Source organism: Somniosus microcephalus, chromosome 8, assembly GCF_052327205.1.
Source record: "Somniosus microcephalus isolate GS21.2 chromosome 8, FLI_Smic_1.0, whole genome shotgun sequence".
Classification (NCBI taxonomy): Eukaryota; Metazoa; Chordata; class Chondrichthyes; order Squaliformes; family Somniosidae; genus Somniosus; species Somniosus microcephalus.
Genome location: NC_140994.1, coordinates 194,092,143 through 194,110,994, shown reverse-complemented (window position 1 = coordinate 194,110,994; position 18,852 = coordinate 194,092,143). Strand labels below are relative to the sequence as shown.

General features: G+C 48.3%; 1 protein-coding gene across 3 annotated transcripts in view; it reads left to right on the top strand.

Moving 5' to 3' along the window:
• The window catches only part of kdm3b (lysine (K)-specific demethylase 3B), a 179,244-nt gene that overhangs the window by 53,572 nt on the left and 106,820 nt on the right, over positions 1 to 18,852 (top strand). For all 3 annotated transcript variants that reach the window (XM_085995468.1, XM_085995467.1, XM_085995466.1), the window contains exon 8: positions 2,520 to 3,271. In XM_085995468.1, the coding sequence (XP_085851594.1) occupies positions 2,520 to 3,271 (752 nt within the window). The remainder of the gene's footprint in view (positions 1 to 2,519; positions 3,272 to 18,852) is intronic.

Here is an 18,852-nt window from a genome sequence, read left to right as displayed (position 1 = left end):
GACCTACGCTTGACTTCACCAATCTTTTTCTCTTCACATATCTATTAAAGCTTTTACAGTCAGTTTTTATGTTCCCTGCAAGCTTACTTTCATAATCTATTTTCTCCCTCTTAATGAATCCCTTTGTCCTCCTTTGCTGAATCCTAAACTGCTCCCAATCCTCAAGTTTGCTGCTTTTTTTGGCCAATTTATATGTCCTCGCTTTGGATCTTATGTTATCCCTAATTTCCCTTGTTAGCCACGGTTGAGTCACCTTTTTTGATTTATTTTTATGCCAAACTGGGATAAACAAATTCTGTAGTTAATCCATGCGATCTTTGAATGTTTGCCATTGCCTATCCACCGTCAACCCTTTGAGCGACATTACCCAATCAATCCTACCCAACTCGCGTCTCATACCATCATAGTTTCCTTTATCTAAATTCAGGACCTTAGTCTCTGAGTCAACTACTTCACTCTCCATCTTAATGAAGAATTCTATCATATTATGATCACTCCGACCCAAGGGGCCTCGCACAACAAGATTGCTAATTAATCCTTTCTCATTGCATAATACCAGTCTAAGATGGCCTGATCCCTAGTTGGTTCCTCGACATATTGGTCCAGGAAACCATTCCTTAAACACTCCAGGAATTCCTCCTCCACAGTATAGTTACTAATTTGGTTAGCCCAATCTATATGTAGATTAAAGTCACCCATGATGACTGCTGTGCCCTTATTGCACGCTTCTCTAATTTCCCTTTTAATGCCATCCCCAACCTCTGCATTACTGTTTGGGTGTCTATACACCACTTCCACTAATGTTTTCTGCCCTTTGGTATTTCTCAGTTCTACCCATACAGATTCCACATCATCAGAGCTAATATCTTTCCTTACAATTGTGTTAATCCCCTGTTTAACCAGCAATGCTACCCCACCTCCTTTTCCTTTTTGCCTATCTTTCCTGAATATTGAACACCCCTGGATGTTGAGTTCCCAGCCCTGGTCCCCCTGGAGCCATGTTTCCGTAATCCCAATCATATCATATTCATTTACCTCTATTTGCGCTGCTAATTCATCCACTTTATTACGAATGCTCCTTGCATTAAGACACAAAGCCTTCAGGCTTGTTTTTTTAATGCTCTTAGACCTTTTAGAATTATTATTTACTGTGGCCATGTTTGTTTTAAACCCTTGATTTCTCTGATTGCCACCTTTTGTTTTTCTCCTTCCTGTTTTTTGCTTCTATCCTTGTTTCCCTTTCCTTTGTCTCCCTGCCATTTTAGTTTAAACCCTCCCCCACAGCACTAGCAAAAACTCCCCCAAGGACCTCATCCCGGTTTTTACCTATATCGTTGGTACCTATATGCACCACGACAACTGGCTGCTCACCCTCCCTTTCCAAAATTTTCTGCAGCTTCTCCAAGACATCCTTGACCCTTGCACCAGGGAGGCAACACACCATCCTAGAGTCTCGTTTGCTGCCGCAGAAACGCCTATCTATTCCCCTTACAATAGAATCCCCTATCACTATAGCTCTACCCCTCTCTTTCCTCCCGTCCCGTGCAGCAGAACCACCCCTGTTGCCAGGAGGTTGGCTGCTGCTGCCTTCCCCTGTTAAGCCATCCCCCCTCAACAGTATCCAAAACGGTATAACTGTTCGAGAGGGGGATGACCCCAGGGGATTCCTGCACTACCTGCCTGCGCCTAGTATTCTGCCTGATGGTCACCCATTCCCTTTCTGCCTGTGCAACCTTTACCTGCGGTGTGACCACCTCCCTAAACGTGCTATCCACGTTTCTGAGCAGTTTGAGTTTCCCCCCTCACCCCTTTTCTGATACTTACATTCACCTTTTAAGGAGAGGGCACAGGAAGAGGGTTTGGGGGAGATTGGAGAGGGGGATTGGGGGAGATTGGAGAGAGGGTTAGAAGGCTGGGATCATAGCCATCTGAAATGAATTTAGAAAGTAAAAGCAGCAAATCTGAGAGTTTACTGTAAGAGAGGCATGAAGCCAAGCAGATGAATAGAGAAGGCAAGGATGCTTAATAGAAGCCTAGAGGGAGATGAAAAGCAGATGCCTTTTGAACAAACGTATATTTGCTTGAATCATTGTATCTCTTGCAGTAATCTAGAACACTATGACTTCACTCTAGGCATTTCATCTTGTCTCCTAAAGTATTTTTAATTTCCCTTATATGCATAATTTATTTGAGTTCATTATTTTTCGTACATATATGGAAAGCTGTGGAGTCGAAACAGATTAGCAGCAGGGGGACTCTTATGCATAATTCAGCTACGATGAGGAAGCCTCAGTAAGTCTTGTAACATTGAAAGTCTAAATGAGTTCTCAAAACTTCAGTTGTGGATTAAATATGATCCACACTTCCCAGAAAACAATTAGTTTATAAGACACCTATTGTTGGATCTAATCTGTTCTGAACATATTAGGAAAATGTTGGTCTGTATTTGTGGGTTGATTGAAGTAGAGACATTATCTGGTTGTATGTGTGTATGGACTAAATTTGTGTATTCTCCATAGATAAAAGTAAGGATAATCGTAGAAGAAAAAATGCGTCTGATGGAGAGAATGAACCTGTACAAAAAAAGGTGAAGGATACAGAAGAAATGGAGCCTGACAGCAGCAGTGTGCGCTTGTTGGGTGCTGGAGGCAATGGCCACAATCTGCCAAAGAGTGAGAAACCTGATGTGGAGCAAGGAAACTTCGACTCCAAAAGAATTGGGGATTTAGCCTGGGGAAATGCTGACAGTGCTTCAGATCGATCCCGCTTTCTATCTCCGTCACAAGCAAGCTTGCGCTATGCCACCTATACCAAAGAGAATGGCAGGACCTTAGTTGTCCAGGATGAACCAATACATGGGAAGCCTTTCGTCCCGATTGCTGCTGCTGGTGCTGCTGCCCCCAGGCCAAGTGGAGTGCCATTTTCCAATGCTGAGTCTCCGAATCCTCAGAGCAAGAAGGTTTTATCAACTGCTGATTCAGGCAGAACCTCTGAAGTACCAGTCTTGGAGCCGTCAAATCTTGTCCAAGATTCTGCAAGTGCAGACATGCAAGTTTATTTAGGGACTGCATTATCTGACCATGGGATGAAAGAAAACTTTGCTGTTAATTCAGGATCCCAACAGAATTTGCAGAATACAGCATCTGAGCCCCAAATTGAAAGTCCTCAATGCGCTTTGGTGATTCCAAGCATCTTCCAAGCCCCACAGGATCACATGCAGTCCACTTTGCGAGTTTTCGACTCACATCATCCGTCTTTCACAAACTTTGATGTAAGTAACAATTTTATGATTGCTTTTTGGCAGTATGTCTCATTGGTAGCTGTATAAAAATAATGGATTAAAAGCAATTTTTTCCATGTTTTCAATGAGACTGCGGGTTACTTGGAGATGTTCGCACAACTCTAACCTGCCCCTTTGTTTTGTCTGCGTTAGTTACAGACTGAATGTAATTATGCCCCTTTCTAAACATACCCAGACATACTAGTCACAAAAGGGGAGGAGTGGTAGCATTAATCAAAGATTCCTTCACAGCTCTAGAATGTAAGGAAGATGTAGACGGTGGTAGGGTTGCAAAATTCTGGGAATTTTTAAAAGAGGAAACTTTCCATGGGAATTTTCGGGAATTTATGGGAATTTTGGGAATTTAGAGTTTTTTTGCACACTGATGGTTTTTGTCTCTGACCCTTCTATTATCTTTGTCGTCAAAATAGACATACTGTTCCATACAAATAAAAACAGGCTTTCAAAACTTTATTTAGGTTATAATTTTGAACTTTATTGAACCCCCACAAAAAAGACCCATCTAAAATAAAATAAAAAGAGCGTCAGCTTATTTAGCCTGTAATTTGTCCTTTATTTTGTCCCTTTGAGTCTTCTACTCATGAGTCTTCTGAGTCTTCTACTCCTCATTGCTCCTCCTGATTCTCTGGCTCTGACGTGTCCATTTCCTCCTCTGTGTCAGTGTCTAGCTGTGTGGTGGACACTTCTGTATCTGGCTCAATAAGTTGTAGGTTCGCCCGGATAGCCACCAGTTTCTCCACTCTCTTGTTAGTCAGCCTGTTGCGCACCTTTGTATGCGTGTTCCCAAAAAGTGACCAGTTTCGTTCAGAGGCCGCTGATGAAGGTGGGATTTGGAGTATCACCGATGCAATAGGTGACAGGGCCTCAGATGCACAAAGTCCCTTCCACCAGGTATGTGCACTGATATGCTTGCATGATTCCCATATCCCATCCCCATTCCAAAGACCTTGCTTGGTAGAGAACTTTGCCAGACTTCCCAGAACTTTGCCCACATCCAGATTGAGATGGTGTGAGAGGGTAGAAATCACACTGTAAGCGCTGTTGATCTGTTCTCCAGAAAGTATTGGTCTCCCAACATGCTTTGGGTCCAGCATGTATGCTGCAGCATGAATCGGCTTGACACAAAATTCTTGACGCGTCTGTATGAATTGAACAATTGCCTTCTCCTCTGCTTTGAGCAGCAGGGATGTGGGTAGGGCAATGCTGATTTGTTCTTTTAAATCAGTAAAAAGCCTGAGAACATCTGACAAGACAGCGTCATCTCCTTCAATCTGAGCAATTGCAGATGCTACTGTTGAGAGTAGTTTAAGGCTGCTAACCACTCTCCCAAAACACATCATCCAGCAGTATTTTCTTGATGGTGGTTTCCATATCCCCAGACTGGGATATTGCCATTTCTTGCAGTGACTCCTTACCCTCCAGAAGGCTGTTGTACATTATGACAACACCACCCCATCTAGTGTTGTTGGGCAGCTTCAGTGTGGTGTTCTTGTTCTTTGTCATTTGCTTGGAGTTGTAAGTTGCTGCAACTACCTGTTTTCCCCTGACATACTTAACAACTTGCTTGGCTCTCTTGTACAGTGCTTCCATGGTTCTCAAACCCATGATGTCCTTGAGGAGCAGGTTAAGCCCATGAGCTGCGCACCCAATAGACGTAATATGAGGGTAGGCCTCCTCCACTTGAGCCCAAGCAGCCTTCATATTCGCAGCATTGTCAGTAACTACTGCAAAGACCTTTTGTGATCCAAGATCGTTGATGACCGCTTTCAGCTCATCAGCAATGTATGTGCCTGTGTGTCTGTTGTCCTTCGTATCTGTGCTCTTGAAGAACACTGGGAGAGGAGTGGAGACGATGTAGTTTATGATGCCCTCCCCTCGTACATTTGACCACCCATCTGAGATAACTGCACCACAGTCTGCCATCGCTATCGTTTCTTTGAGCTTTCCTTGGACTCTGTTATACACAGCCTCCAGCAAATAAGTAGACAAAGCATGTCTGGTGGGAGGACAGTATGCAGGGCGAATAACATTGAAAAATCTCTTCCAGTACACATTGGCTGTGAGCATGAGGGGTGAGCCTGTTGCATATACAGCTCGAGCAAGGCACTCATCTGCATTCTTCTGGCTATGGTTATCCATTGTATCAAAGAACCTTCCAAGTGGGCCAGGAGTTGCTGATGATAAGGAGCCTGATGCTGAATGAGAACCATCATCTTCTTGAATGGAAGCAGAGGAACTCTGGGCTGACTGCTGTGAGCTTTGAGTGAAGTTGTTGCATTTGGATAAATGCTGCTGCATCTTTGTGGCATTCTTTACATATGGCTTTCTACAGTGTTTGCACATGTACACAGCCTTTCCATCTTTAATGTCTGGGGTAAAATGCTTCCACACATCCGACGGTAAACGTGGCATTGTTCTATGCAGAGAAATAAAGGGCATTCATCTCTGTGTCGAACTGCGGTCGATCAGCACGATTGCAACAGGGTGAGTACATTTTTGCTGATGCTCCATGTGATGGAAGCATGACCTGTACACACACGACGCTACATCACCAATAGTGTATTATTTTGTATATTTTAAATTGAAGGACAACAGAGTTCAACAAGTAACTGGTTTATTTGGTATAAAGTCTGATTTACTTACTGCATCATCAACATCAGCAGAAAACAAAATGACTTCCCTCAGGACCCCTAACCTGGATCTTAAAAAAAACTATAGCAGTCTTACAGATGCCTGCAGGCCAATCACAATTCGATATGCAAATATTACAAATAGAGGGAGCTAATCGCTCATCCACTCATCCAACCAATCAGGACACATTTGTTCACAGTCACACACAAAACTTGTAATTATTAAAACAAGCCAAGTAAGAAGATAAACATAAATAACAACAGAAAATGCTGGAAAAACTCAGCAGGTCAGGCAACATCCGTGGAGAGAAATTTGAGTTGATGTTTCGGGTTGGACCCTTCTTCAAAACTGGAAAGAAAAGAAACTAGATCGGAGGCAGGGCTGCGATCGGACAAAAGAATAAAAGAAACAAAAGAAGTAAAAGAGATTAGAAGCTAGACGAGATAGTAATAGGCTGGGATTAGGTGTAAAGTGTACTGGCAGGGCAAAAGATAGCTGCCAGGTGTGAGAGAGAAACACAAGGAAGGGGGGGGGGGGAAAGGAGTGGAACAATTACAAGAGAAAATGAAATGGGGGCCGAGCTTATGATCTGAAATTGTTGAACTCGATATTGAGTCCGGAAGGCTGCAGACTGCCTAATCGGAAGATGAGGTGCTGTTCCTCGAGCTTACGTTGAGCTTCCGTGGAACAATACAAGAGGCCAAGGACAGTGAGGTCCGAGTGGGAATGGAGCGGTGAATTAAAATGACAGGCGACCGGAAGCTCGGGGTCACCCTTACGGACTGAACGGAGGTGTTCCGCAAAGCGGTCACCCAATCTGCGTTTGGTCTCCCCAATGTAGAGGAGACCGCATCGTGAGCAGCGAATACAGTATACTAGATTGCGAGAAGTACAAGTAAATCGCTGTTTCACCTGGAAGGGGTGTTTGGGGCCCTGGACAGTGGGAAGGGGGGAGGTATAGAGGCAGGTGTTACATCTCCTCCGCTTGCACGGGAAGGTGCCAGGCGAAGAGGAAGGGCTGTTTGGGGTGATAGAGGAGTGGACTAGGGTGTCTCGGAGGGAGCGGTCCCTGCGGAATGCTGAAAGAGGCGGGGAGGGGAAGATACGCTTGGTGGTGGGATCACTTTGGAGGTAGCGGAAATGCCGGAGGATGATCCGTTGAATGTGGAGGCTGGTGGGGTGAAAGGTGAGGACAAGGGGAACCCTATCGTGGTTCCGGGAGGGAGGGGCAGGGGTGAGGGCAGAAGTGCGGGAGATAGAACTGACACTGTCGAGGGCAGTGTCAACCACAGTAGAGGGGAATCCTCGGTTGCGGAAAAAGGAAGACATGTCTGAAGCACTGGTGTGGAAGGTGGCGTCGTCGGAGCAGATACGGCGGAGAAACTGGGAGAATGGAATAGGGTCCTTACAGGAAGCGGGGTGGGAGGAAGTGTTGTCCAGGTAGCTGTGGGAGTCAGTGGGCTTGTAGTAAATATTGGTCGATAACCTATCCCCAGAGATGGGGACGGAGAAGTCGAGGAAGGGAAGGGAAGAGTCCGAGATGGACCATGTGAAGGTGAGGGAAGGGTGGAAATTGGAGGCAAAGTGAATGAAATTGTCAAGTTCGGGGCGAGAGCAGGAAACGGCACCGATACAGTCATCAATGTATCGGAAAAAGAGGTGAGGGAGGGGACCCGAGTAGGACTGGAACAAAGATTGTTCCACATAGCCCACGAAAAGGCAGGCATAGCTAGGACCCATGCGGGTACCCATGGCAACACCTTTGATTTGGAGGAAATGAGTGGAGTTAAAGGAGAAGTTGTTCAATGTGAGAACAAGTTCAGCCAGGCGGAGGAGGGTCGTGGTGGATGGGGACTGGTTGGGCCTCTGTTCAAGGAAGAAGCGGAGCGCCCTCAGGCCATCCGGGTGGGGGATGGAGGTGTAGAGGTGTAGAAGATAAACATATATTGATTAAGAAATTCCTTAATAATTAAGATTCCATCTCTGTTAGTAATTGTAAGAGAGGACCTGTGGGGGAAAAAAAAGAAAGAAATACAAAAAAAACAATATTATGCTAGCATGTGCTTTTTTGGGCAAAATTCCCAAGCTAAAACTTCCCGTGGAAAATTTCTGGAAATTTACCGGAAACTTTCCACCCTTTTGCAACCCTAGACGGTGGTGCTAAAGCTGAATCTATGTGGTTAGAGTTAATGAATAAGATGGGATAACCTCAAGTTGTCAATGGGAGAATTGCAAGATTGATTTTTCCTTCCCTCCAAAGGTGCTTTAATTTTTTTTTTATTCGTTCATGGGATCTGGGCTTCGCTGGCAAGGTCAGCATTTATTGGCCATCCCTAATTGCCCTTGAGAAGGTGGTGGTGAGTCGCCTTCTTGAACCGCTGCAGTCCATCTGGTGAAGGTACAGGAAACTTTGGTTTATCCGGAGGCTGTATGTCCGGAATACTCGATCTAACGGCAAAAATCAGGAGCCGTTTTCTGTAAGTTGTTTTAGTTCTCATTCTTTTTTTCCCCAGTCAGGCACTGCAAGGTCTGTAGCTATAGTAACAGATTCAGCTAGAGATGCTTGCAGCTGCAGCCGACTCTTTAGAAGCTGTTGCTAAGCAACAGTGTTTGTTGTCAGATACGGAGATGAAAACCTCCGTATGCTTCAACATTAACTTTGTATGTCCAGCAGTTTTGATAGATCGGCAACACGCCGGTCCCGTCGGTGCCGGATATCACAAAGTTTCCTGTACTTCCACAGTGCTGTTGGGGAGGGAGTTCCAGGATTTTGACGCAGCGATGATGAAGGAACGGCGATATATTTCCAAGTCAGGATGGTGTGTGACTTGGAGGGGATTTTGGAGGTGGTGGTGTTCCCATGCGCCTGCTGTCCTTGTCCTTCTTGGGGGTAGAGGTCGTGGGTTTGGGAGGTGCTGCCGAAGGAGCCTTGGCGAGTTGCTGCAGTGCATCTTGTAGATGGTACACACTGCAGCCACGGTGTGCCGGTGGTGGAGGGAGTCGATGTTTAAGGTGGTGGATGGGTTGCCAATCAAGCGGGCTGCTTTGTCCTGGATGGCGTCGAGCTTCTTGAATGTTGTTGGAGCTGCACTCATCCAGGCAAGTGGAGAGTATTCCATCACACTCCTTACTTGTGCCTTGTAGATGGTGGAAAGGCTTTGGGGAGTCAGGAGGTGAGACACTCGCCGCAGAATACCTAGCCTCTGACCTGCTCTTGTTGCCACAGTATTGATGTGGCTGGTCCAGTTAAGTTTCTTGTCAATGGTGCCCCCATAGGATTTTGATGGTGGGGGATTCGGCAATGGTAATGCCGTGGGGCGGTGGTTAGACTCTCACTTGTTGGAGATAGTCATTGCCTGGCACTTGTGTGGTGCAAATGTTACCTGCCACTTATCAGCCCAAGCCTGAATGTCATCCAGGTCTTGTTGCATGTGGGCATGGACTGCCTCATTATCTGAGGAGTTGCGAATGGCACTGAACACTTGTGCAGTCACCAGCGAACATCCCCATTTTTGACCTTTATGTTGGAGGGAAGGTCATTGATGAAGCAGCTGAAAATGGTTGGGCCTAGGACACTGTCCTGAGGAACTCTTGCAGCGATGTCCGAGGGCTGTGATGATTGACCTTCAACCACCACAACCATCTTCCTTTGTGCTAGGTATGACTCCAGCCAGTGGAGAGTTTTCCTTCCGATTCCCATTGACTTCAGTTTTACTAGGGCTCCTTGATGCCGCACTCGGTCAAATGCTGCCTTGATGTCAAGGGCAGTCACTCTCACCTTACCTCTGGAATTCAGCTCCTTTGTCCATGTTTGGACCAAGGCTGTAATGAGGTCTGGAGCCGAGTGGCCCTGGCGGAACCCAAACTGGGCATCAGTGAGCAGGTTATTAGTGAGTAAGTGCCGCTTGATAGCACTGCCGACGACGCTTTCCATCTGCTGATGATTGAGAGTAGACTGATGGGGCGGTAATTGACAGGGTTGGATTTGTTCTGCTTTTTGTGGACAGGACATACCTGGGCAGTTTTCCACATTGTCGGATAGATGCCAGTGTTGTAGCTGTACTGGAACAGCTTGGCTAGTTCTGGAGCACAAGTCTTCAGCATGACAGCCAGGATGTTGTCGGAGCGCATAGCCTTTACTGTATCCAGTGTGCTCAGCTGTTTCTTGATAGCACGTGGCGTGGAGTATGCCAGAGTATTGCTCACGTGATCCCCCGATGAAGTGGATTTGTTTCACAAGTATCTCGGACAACTGACAAATGGGAACACCGAATGCTTGATTTCACATATAAACTTTGTGTTACAGATGTGGGTTCAAAGTGGGTGTGGCCTAGATCTGCAAATTTTGTTCTTTTGGAACAGGGACTGTAGGTTTTATGTAAAATGTTGTAATCTGGCTTGAAGTTATTGTGTTCTTTGGACTGCCTTCATTCTCAACTGCTTGCTTCTAAAAATGACTGAGAATAAACCTGTTTGGTGGTTTAGTCTGTTACAAAAGTGTGTGTGTGCTTTCGGCTGTTTAGGCCATGAGCTCTGGAATTCATTCCCTAAACCTCTCCGCCTGCCTATGTGTCTCTCCCCCTTTTAAGACATCCTTAAAACTAAATGGAGAGAAACTGCAAAGTGTTACAGTGCAAAGGGATCTGGGGGTCCTGGTGCATGAAACAAAAAGTTAGTATGCAGGTGCAGCAGGTGATCAGGAAGGCCAATGGAATCTTGGCTTTTATTGCGAGGGGGATGGAGTATAAAAACAGGGAAGTCTTGCTGCAGTTATACAGGGTATTGGTGAGGCCACACCTGGAATACTGCGTGCAGTTTTGGTTTCCATATTTAAGAAAAGATATACTTGCTCTCGAGGCGGTTCAGAGAAGGTTCACTCGGTTGATTCCGGAGATGAGGGGGTTGACGTATGAGGAAAGGTTGAGTAGGTTGGGACTCTACTCATTGGAGTTCAGAAGAATGAGAGGCGATCTTATCGAAACATATAAGATTGTGAGGGGGCTTGATCGGGTGGATGGGGTGAGGATGTTTCCACTGATGGGTGAGACTAGAACTAGGGGGCATAATCTTAGAATAAGGGGCTGCCCTTTCAAAACTGAGATGAGGAGAAACTTCTTCACTCAGAGGGTAGTAAATCTATGGAATTTGCTACCCCAGAGAGCTGTGGAAGCTGCAACATTAAATAAATTTAAAATGGAGATAGACAGTTTCCTAGCAGATAAGGGAATTGGGGGTTACGGGGAGAGGGCAGGGAAGTGGACGTGAGTCTAGATTCGGATCAGCCATGATCCTATTGAATGGCGGAGCAGACCCGAGGGGCCGTATGGCCTACTCCTGTTCCTACTTCTTATATGTTCTTATGTTTCAGCAAGCTTTTGGCTACCTGTCCTAATATCTCTTTATGTGGCTCAGTGTCTGCTCCTGTGAAGCGCCTTGGGACGTTTTACTGTGTTGAAGGCAATATATAAATTCAAGTTATGTCATGTCCCTCTAAAGTGACATGGGCACTTGGTCAGGCAATGAAATGGAGAATGAAAATTAAAGACATCGAGAAACAAACATGTGAATAGCTAAGGCACTCATAAGCACACCCAAGGAAGAACTGAAGATGAAACACTGACTGTAAAAGCTTTTATAGATTGTGGTAAACCACTTATCGTTCACTATCGTTACACTATAGTTATCACTGTTGTATTGTTATCACCGTTCTCACTGTTGTATCACTATACGAGGTCGCCTCTTGTCGCGCTGTTATACCTGGGCTGACCACCTCCGACTCCGCCCATGGCTCCACCTACCTGCCCAGGTATAAAGGTAGTCGACTGGCTGGTATTCCTCCTTGTTGGACCCGATCACCCACGAGGGTGGGCTCTGTTATTTAGTCAATAAAAACCTTTAGTTACATTCCTAACTCGTCGCTTTTTATTGGACGAATTGATAGGTATATCAATTTTATTGACTAAATTTTAAAGATGTTTGCTACTGACCAGCCAGAAGCCCTCCCAGAAGCACAGCCACAGCAGCCTTCAGACACCGGGCTACACCAGCAACGCCAGCCGGCTTGGCTGCAAGCCCTCAAACCACCGTACCTGGATCTAAACCCACAGGCAGCAAACTCAGCCCTCAACTTCAAACACTGGCTGGACTGCTTCGAATCCTACCTGGAAGAATCCGGCGTCCCTCAGAGATCCAAACTAAGAGTTCTGAACGCCCAAGCGAGCCCGAGAGTATACGCACTCATCCAGGACACGACTACATACGAGGCCGCTATCAACCTACTGAAACAGCAGTACCGGAGCCCGGTAAATTACATGTACACCAGGCACCTCCTAAGATCCCGCCCGCAACAGCCAGGAGAGTCTGTAGCTGAATTTTTACGGGCGCTAAGAGCACTCGGCAGGAACTGTGACTTTAAAGCGGTGACGGCTGTTGAAAATACGGAAGATAATATCCGCGATGCCTTTGTGAAAGGCCTACGGTCCAACTACTCACGGCAAAGACTGCTTGAAGCTAAAGACCTCGACCTGGACAAAGCTGAAGCCCTCGCTCTCTCCCTAGAGGTGGCCCATCAGGACCAGGAGGCGTTTTCCAGGTACTGCTCGCGACCCTGGGACTCGGGCCCTACCGCAATACCCTTCGCAGCGCCGCCCCCGGGACCTACCTCAGCGTCGGCGTCCCGGACCCGACCGGGCCCGCCACCCCCGGTACCGGCTCCGACATCGGGCACCCGCGATCGGGCAGCCGGCTGCTTCTTTTGCGGCCAGGAGAAGCACCCGAGGTCGCGCTGCCCAGCCAGGAACTCCACCTGCTCAACCTGCAGGAAGAAAGGCCACTTCTCTAAGGCCTGCAGGAGCGGATCTTCAGAGGCCAGCAGTGCCTCATGCGAACTGTGGGGGCGGCCATCTTCTTTCACGGCAACTGAGGCCAGCATCCCCACACGTGAGTCATGGGGGTGGCCATCTTTGATCAAGGCAACCAACCCCAATAGTGCCTCATGTGAGTTATGGGGGCAGCCATCTTCTCCGCCATTTTGTCCTACCTCGTGGGAGACGCCATTTTACCCACCACGCCCAACTGCCACCGAGCCCCCGGACCTGACGACCGCCTCGCCCGCAGACGACAACGACTCGCTTACCTACACACTAGCCTCCGTCACTCTGGATCAAGCCCGCCCACACCACCTGTCCAAGTCGATGATGGACATCAAAGTAAACGGCCACGCCACGACCTGCCTGTTCGACAGCGGAAGCACGGAGAGCTTCATCCACCCAGACACGGTGAGCCACTACTCCCTCCCTGTCCTGCCAACGCGCAACCGAATCTCGATGGCATCGAGGTCCCACGCCACGGACATTAGCGGCTACTGTGCTGTGACCTTGTCGGTTAAGGGCACAGAGTATAAAAATTTTAAACTCCTCGTCCTCCCCCAGCTCTGCGCTGCCGTCCTACTAGGGCTGGACTTCCAATCCCACCTCCAAAGTGTAACCCTAGCATACGGTGGACCCCTCCCCCCCCCCTCACAGTCGACAACCAGCGAATGTTAAACCGCCCACCGCGTAACACCTGCAGCCTATCCACCCTCAAGGTGCCGCCACCTTCCCTGTTCGCTAACCTCACCCCCGACTGCAAACCCGTCGCTACCAAGAGCAGGCGGTACAGCGCTGGGGACAGAGCTTTCATTAGCTCTGAGGTGCAGCGTCTCCTGAAGGAGGGCATCATCGAGGGGCGCAACAGCCCCTGGCGTGCCCAGGTCGTGGTCGTTAAGACCGGCGATAAAAATCGCCTGGTCATCGACTACAGCCAGACCATAAACCGATACACCCAGCTGGACGCATACCCCCTTCCCCGCATATCTGACATGGTCAATCAGATTGCACAATACCGCGTATTCTCGACCATCGACCTTAAGTCGGCCTACCACCAGCTCCCTATCCACCCCGAGGACCGCCAGTACACCGCCTTCGAGGCGAATGGGCGCCTATACCACTTCCTTAGGGTCCCCTTCGGTGTCACCAACGGGGTCTCGGTCTTCCAAAGGGAGATGGACCGGATGGTTGACCAGAACGGACTGCAGGCCACATTCCCCTATCTAGATAACGTCACCATCTGCGGCCGCGACCGGCAGGACCACGACGTGAATCTGGAGAAATTCCTCCGTACAGCCCAACGGCTGAACCTCACCTACAATAAGGAGAAATGTGTGTTTAACACCTCGCGCCTTGCCATCCTTGGCTGTGTAGTAGAGAACGGACTCATCGGCCCCGACCCCGAAAGAATGCGTCCCCTCATGGAGCTACCCCTCCCCCACTGCCCTAAGGCACAAGAGAACCCTGGGGCTCTTCGCCTACTATGCCCAATGGGTGCCCAATTATGCGGACAAAGCCAGACCCCTCATGAAGTCCACATCCTTCCCCCTCACGGAGGAAGCGTGCGCGGCCTTCTCCCTCATCAAGGGAGACATAGCCAAGGCCACAATGCACGCAGTGGATGAGTCCATCCCCTTCCAAGTGGAGAGCGATGCATCCGACTTCGCCCTAGCCGCTACCCTTAACCAGGAGGGGAGGCCGGTGGCCTTCTTCTCGAGGACCCTACAGGGCCCCGAGATCCGACACTCGTCGGTCGAGAAGGAAGCCCAGGCAATTGTGGAGGCGGTACGGCGCTGGAGGCATTACCTGGCAGGCAAACGATTTACCCTCCTCACCGACCAACGTTCGGTTGCTTTCATGTTTAATAACAAGCTGAGGGGCAAAATCAAGAATGACAAGATCTTGAGGTGGAGAATCGAGCTATCCACCTACGATTATGATATCTTGTACCGGCCAGGTAAGCTGAACGAACCCCCTGATGCTCTTTCACGAATTACATGCGCCAGCGCGCATATTGATAGACTTCAGACCCTCCACAACGACCTCTGCCACCCTGGGGTCACCAGACTTTACCATTTCATTAAGGCCCGCAACCTGACCTACTCCATCGAGGAGGTCAGGACCATGACCAGGGACTGCCAGACCTGCGCCGAGTGCAAACCGCACTTCTATAGGCCGGACAGAGCAAGCCTGATCAAGGCCACCCGCCCCTTCGAGCGCCTGAGCATCGACTTTAAGGGGCCTCTACCGTCATCTGACCGCAATGTGTACTTCCTCAACATCGTTGATGAGTACTCCCGTTTCCCTTTTGCCTTCCCCTGCCCAGACATGACCAGTACCACGGTCATCAAGTGCCTGAACGACCTCTTCGCCTTGTTCGGGTTCCCGAACTATATACATAGTGACCGGGGCTCCTCCTTCATGAGTGAGGAACTCCGTCAGTTCCTACTAGCGAGAGGTATTGCAGCAAGTAGGACCACCAGCTACAACCCCCGAGGGAACGGCCAGGTGGAAAGAGAGAACGCGACGGTATGGAAGGCCGTCCTCTTAGCCTTAAAGTCTAAGGGCCTCCCAACCTCCCGCTGGCAGGAAGTCCTCCCGACAGCGCTGCACTCCATCCGGTCACTACATTGCACTGCCGTTAACGCCACCCCCCATGAACGAATGTTTGTTTTCCCCAGGAAGTCGACTACGGGAACCACTCTACCAACCTGGCTGACCTCTCCGGGGCCCGTCTTGCTGCGAAAGCACGTGAGGGCCCATAAAACAGACCCCCTGGTCGAGAGGGTGAACCTCCTGCACGCCAACCCCCAGTACGCCTACGTGGCTTACCCAGACGGGCGGGAGGACACTGTCTCCTTGCGAGACCTCGCACCCTCGGGCACTCCGGAGACACCACCTTTACCCCCCCCCCCCCACCACCCCCCCAATTCCAGCCCAGGTAGACAGCATGCCGGAACCCCACGAGCCTTCGCCGACCACGCAGACACCAGCACTAACACCGGATAATGCAGCACCGCCGCTGCGACGATCGGAGAGGCTTACGAGGCCTCCGGACAGACTGACATACCAGAACTGGTAGTACACTTCACCCCGCCGGACTCAAATCTAAACAAGGGGTGAATGTGGTAAACCACTTTTATCGTTCACTATCATTACACTATAGTTAGCACTGTTGTATTGTTATCACCGTTCTCACTGTTGTATCACTATACGAGGTCGCCTCTTGTCGCGCTGTTATACCTGGGCTGACCACCTCCGACTCCGCCCATGGCTCCACCTACCTGCCCAGGTATAAAGGTAGTCGACTGGCTGGTATTCCTCCTTGTTGGACCCGATCACCCACGAGGGTGGGCTCTGTTATTGGACGAATTGATAGGTATATCATAGATATGTGAAGAGAAATAGATTGAAGTCAAGCGTAGGTCCCTTGCAGTCAGAATCAGGGGAATTTATAATGGGGATCAAAGAAATGGCGGACCAATTTTAAATACATATTTTGGTTCTGTCTTCACAAAGGCGGACACAAATAACCTCCCAGAAATATCGGGGAACATAAGGGCTGATGAAAGGGAGGAACTGAATGAAATCAGTATTTGTAGGGAAATGGTGTTCGGGAAATTGATGGGATTGAAGGCCGATAAATCCCCAGGGCCTGATAATCTACATCCTAGGGTACTTAAGGAAGTGGCCCTAGAATAGTAGATGCATTGCTGATCATCTTCCAACATTCGATGGAATCTGGAACAGTACCCATGGATTGGAGGGTAGCTGATACCCCACTATTCAAAAAAGGTGGTAGAGAGACAACGGGGAATTACAGACCGGTAAGCCTGACATCGGTAGTGGGGAAAATGCTAGAGTCCATTATAAAAGATGTAATAGCAGAACACTTGAAAAACAATGACAGGATCGGACAAAGTCAACATGGATTTACAAAAGGTAAATCGTGCTTGACTAATCTACTGGAATTTTTTGAGGATGTAACTAGTAAAATAGATAAGGGAGAACCAGTGGATGTGGTGTATTTGGACTTTCAGAAGGCTTTCGATAAGGTCCCACATAAGAGATTAACGTGTAAAGTTAAGGCACATGGGATTGGGGGCAAGGTATTGACTTGGATAGAGAACTGGTTGGCAGATAGAAAGCAAAGAGTTGGAATAAACGGGTCTTTTTCCGAGTGGCAGGCAGTGACTAGTGGGGTACCGCAGGGATCGGTCCTTGGACCCCAGCTATTCACAATATATATTAATGATCTAGACGAGGGAACTAGATGTACTATCTCCAAATTTGCAGACGACACAAAGCTGGGTGGGCGTGTGTGCTGTGAGGTGGATGCTGAGAAACTACAGGATGATTTGGACAGGTTGGGTGATTGGGCAAAAGCATGGCAGATGCAATATAATGTGGATAAATGTGAGGTTATCCACTTTGGTGGCATAAACAGGAAGGCAGATTATTACCTGAATGGCAATAAATTGGGAGAAGGGGAAGTGCAACGAGACCTGGGTGTCCTTGTGCACCAGTCGCTGAAGGTAAGCATGCAGGTGCAGCAGGCGGTTAAGAAGGCAAATGGGATGTTGGCCTTCATAGCGAGAGGGTTTGAGTACAAGAACAAGGATGTCTTGCTGCAGTTGTACAGGGCCTTGGTGAGACCACATCTTGAGTATTGTGTGCAGTTTTGGTCGCCTTATCTGAGGAAGGATATTCTTGCCATGGAAGGAGTTCAGCGAAGATTCACCACGCTGATACCTGGGATGGCAGGAATGACGTATGAGGAGAGATTGGGTCGATCGGGCTTGTACTCGCTGGAGTTTAGAAGAATGAGAGGGGATCTCATTTGAAACTTATAAAATTCTGGCAGGCCTGGACAGACTAGATGCGGGAAGGATGTTCCCGATGGTCGGGGCGTCCAGAACCAGGGGTCACAGTCTAAGGATAAGGGGTAGGCCTTTTAGGACAGAAATGAGGAGGAATTTCTTCGCCCAGAGAATGGTGAACCTGTGGAATTCTCTACCACAGAAGGCAGTAGAGGCCAATTCATTAAATATATTCAAGAAGGAATTGGATATATTTCTTAAGGCTAAAGGGATCAAGGGGTATGGGGAGAAAGCAGGGACCGGATACTGAACTTGGATGATCAGCCATGATCGCATTGAATGGCGGAGCAGGCTCGAGGGGCCGAATGGCCTACTCCTGCTCCTATCTTCTATGTTTCTATGAAAGCCTAGTCCCAAAAAGAGAGTCTCCATCCCAAGTGTCTACCTGCTTTTCTCCCCGCCCCTGACACCGACAGACCCCATATCACCGGGATCCCCCAATAAAATACAATGAAGGTTATCGTTAAGGTCTTCCATTTACTAAAGTCAGTGTCCAGGAAAAAAATTAAGTGCTTATCTGGATCTTCACTGGAACAGTGTAAAAGGCCGCTTGTGGATAGAATGGAAGTGTTTGGCAAAGCAGTCACCCCAACTGCATTTGGTCGTCTCAGTATAGAGGCGACAGCACTGTAAACAGTGAGTACAGTATACTGGGTTTGAGGAAGTGGTGTAAATTGCGGTCGTGCATGAAAGTAGTGTCACTAATTATCTCACTCAGTCAGGTCCAAGGATGGTTGGTGTGGTGTAGAAATGGAGCATCTGTCACGTAAATGCTGTCAAGGTGTTCTTCTGAGGTTGGGGCAGAATAGAGAGTAGCTTTACATCTCATCTAGCTGTGACATAATTAACCTGAGACTGCTTGATACTGACACTGGTTGCCTGAAATGCAAATTGTTTCATACCCCAACACTAAACATCCCTCACCTTGATGAGCACTGAAGTAAAAAAAAAAAAAGGAAAAAATATATCCAGAGCAACATGACGAGGGTAGATACAAAATAGTATAAAATCATGCCAGAGGAGTGTGGAATGGCAGTAGGCAAGATCCAAGTCCTTCGAGGTCAAACGAGAACTTAATGGGGTAATGGCTAAAAGCAGCGGTAACGGCAAGAGGATAAAGAGCGGCCCGAGAGCGGAGCTGAATTGAAGCAGCGGCAAGGGGATAAAGAGTGGC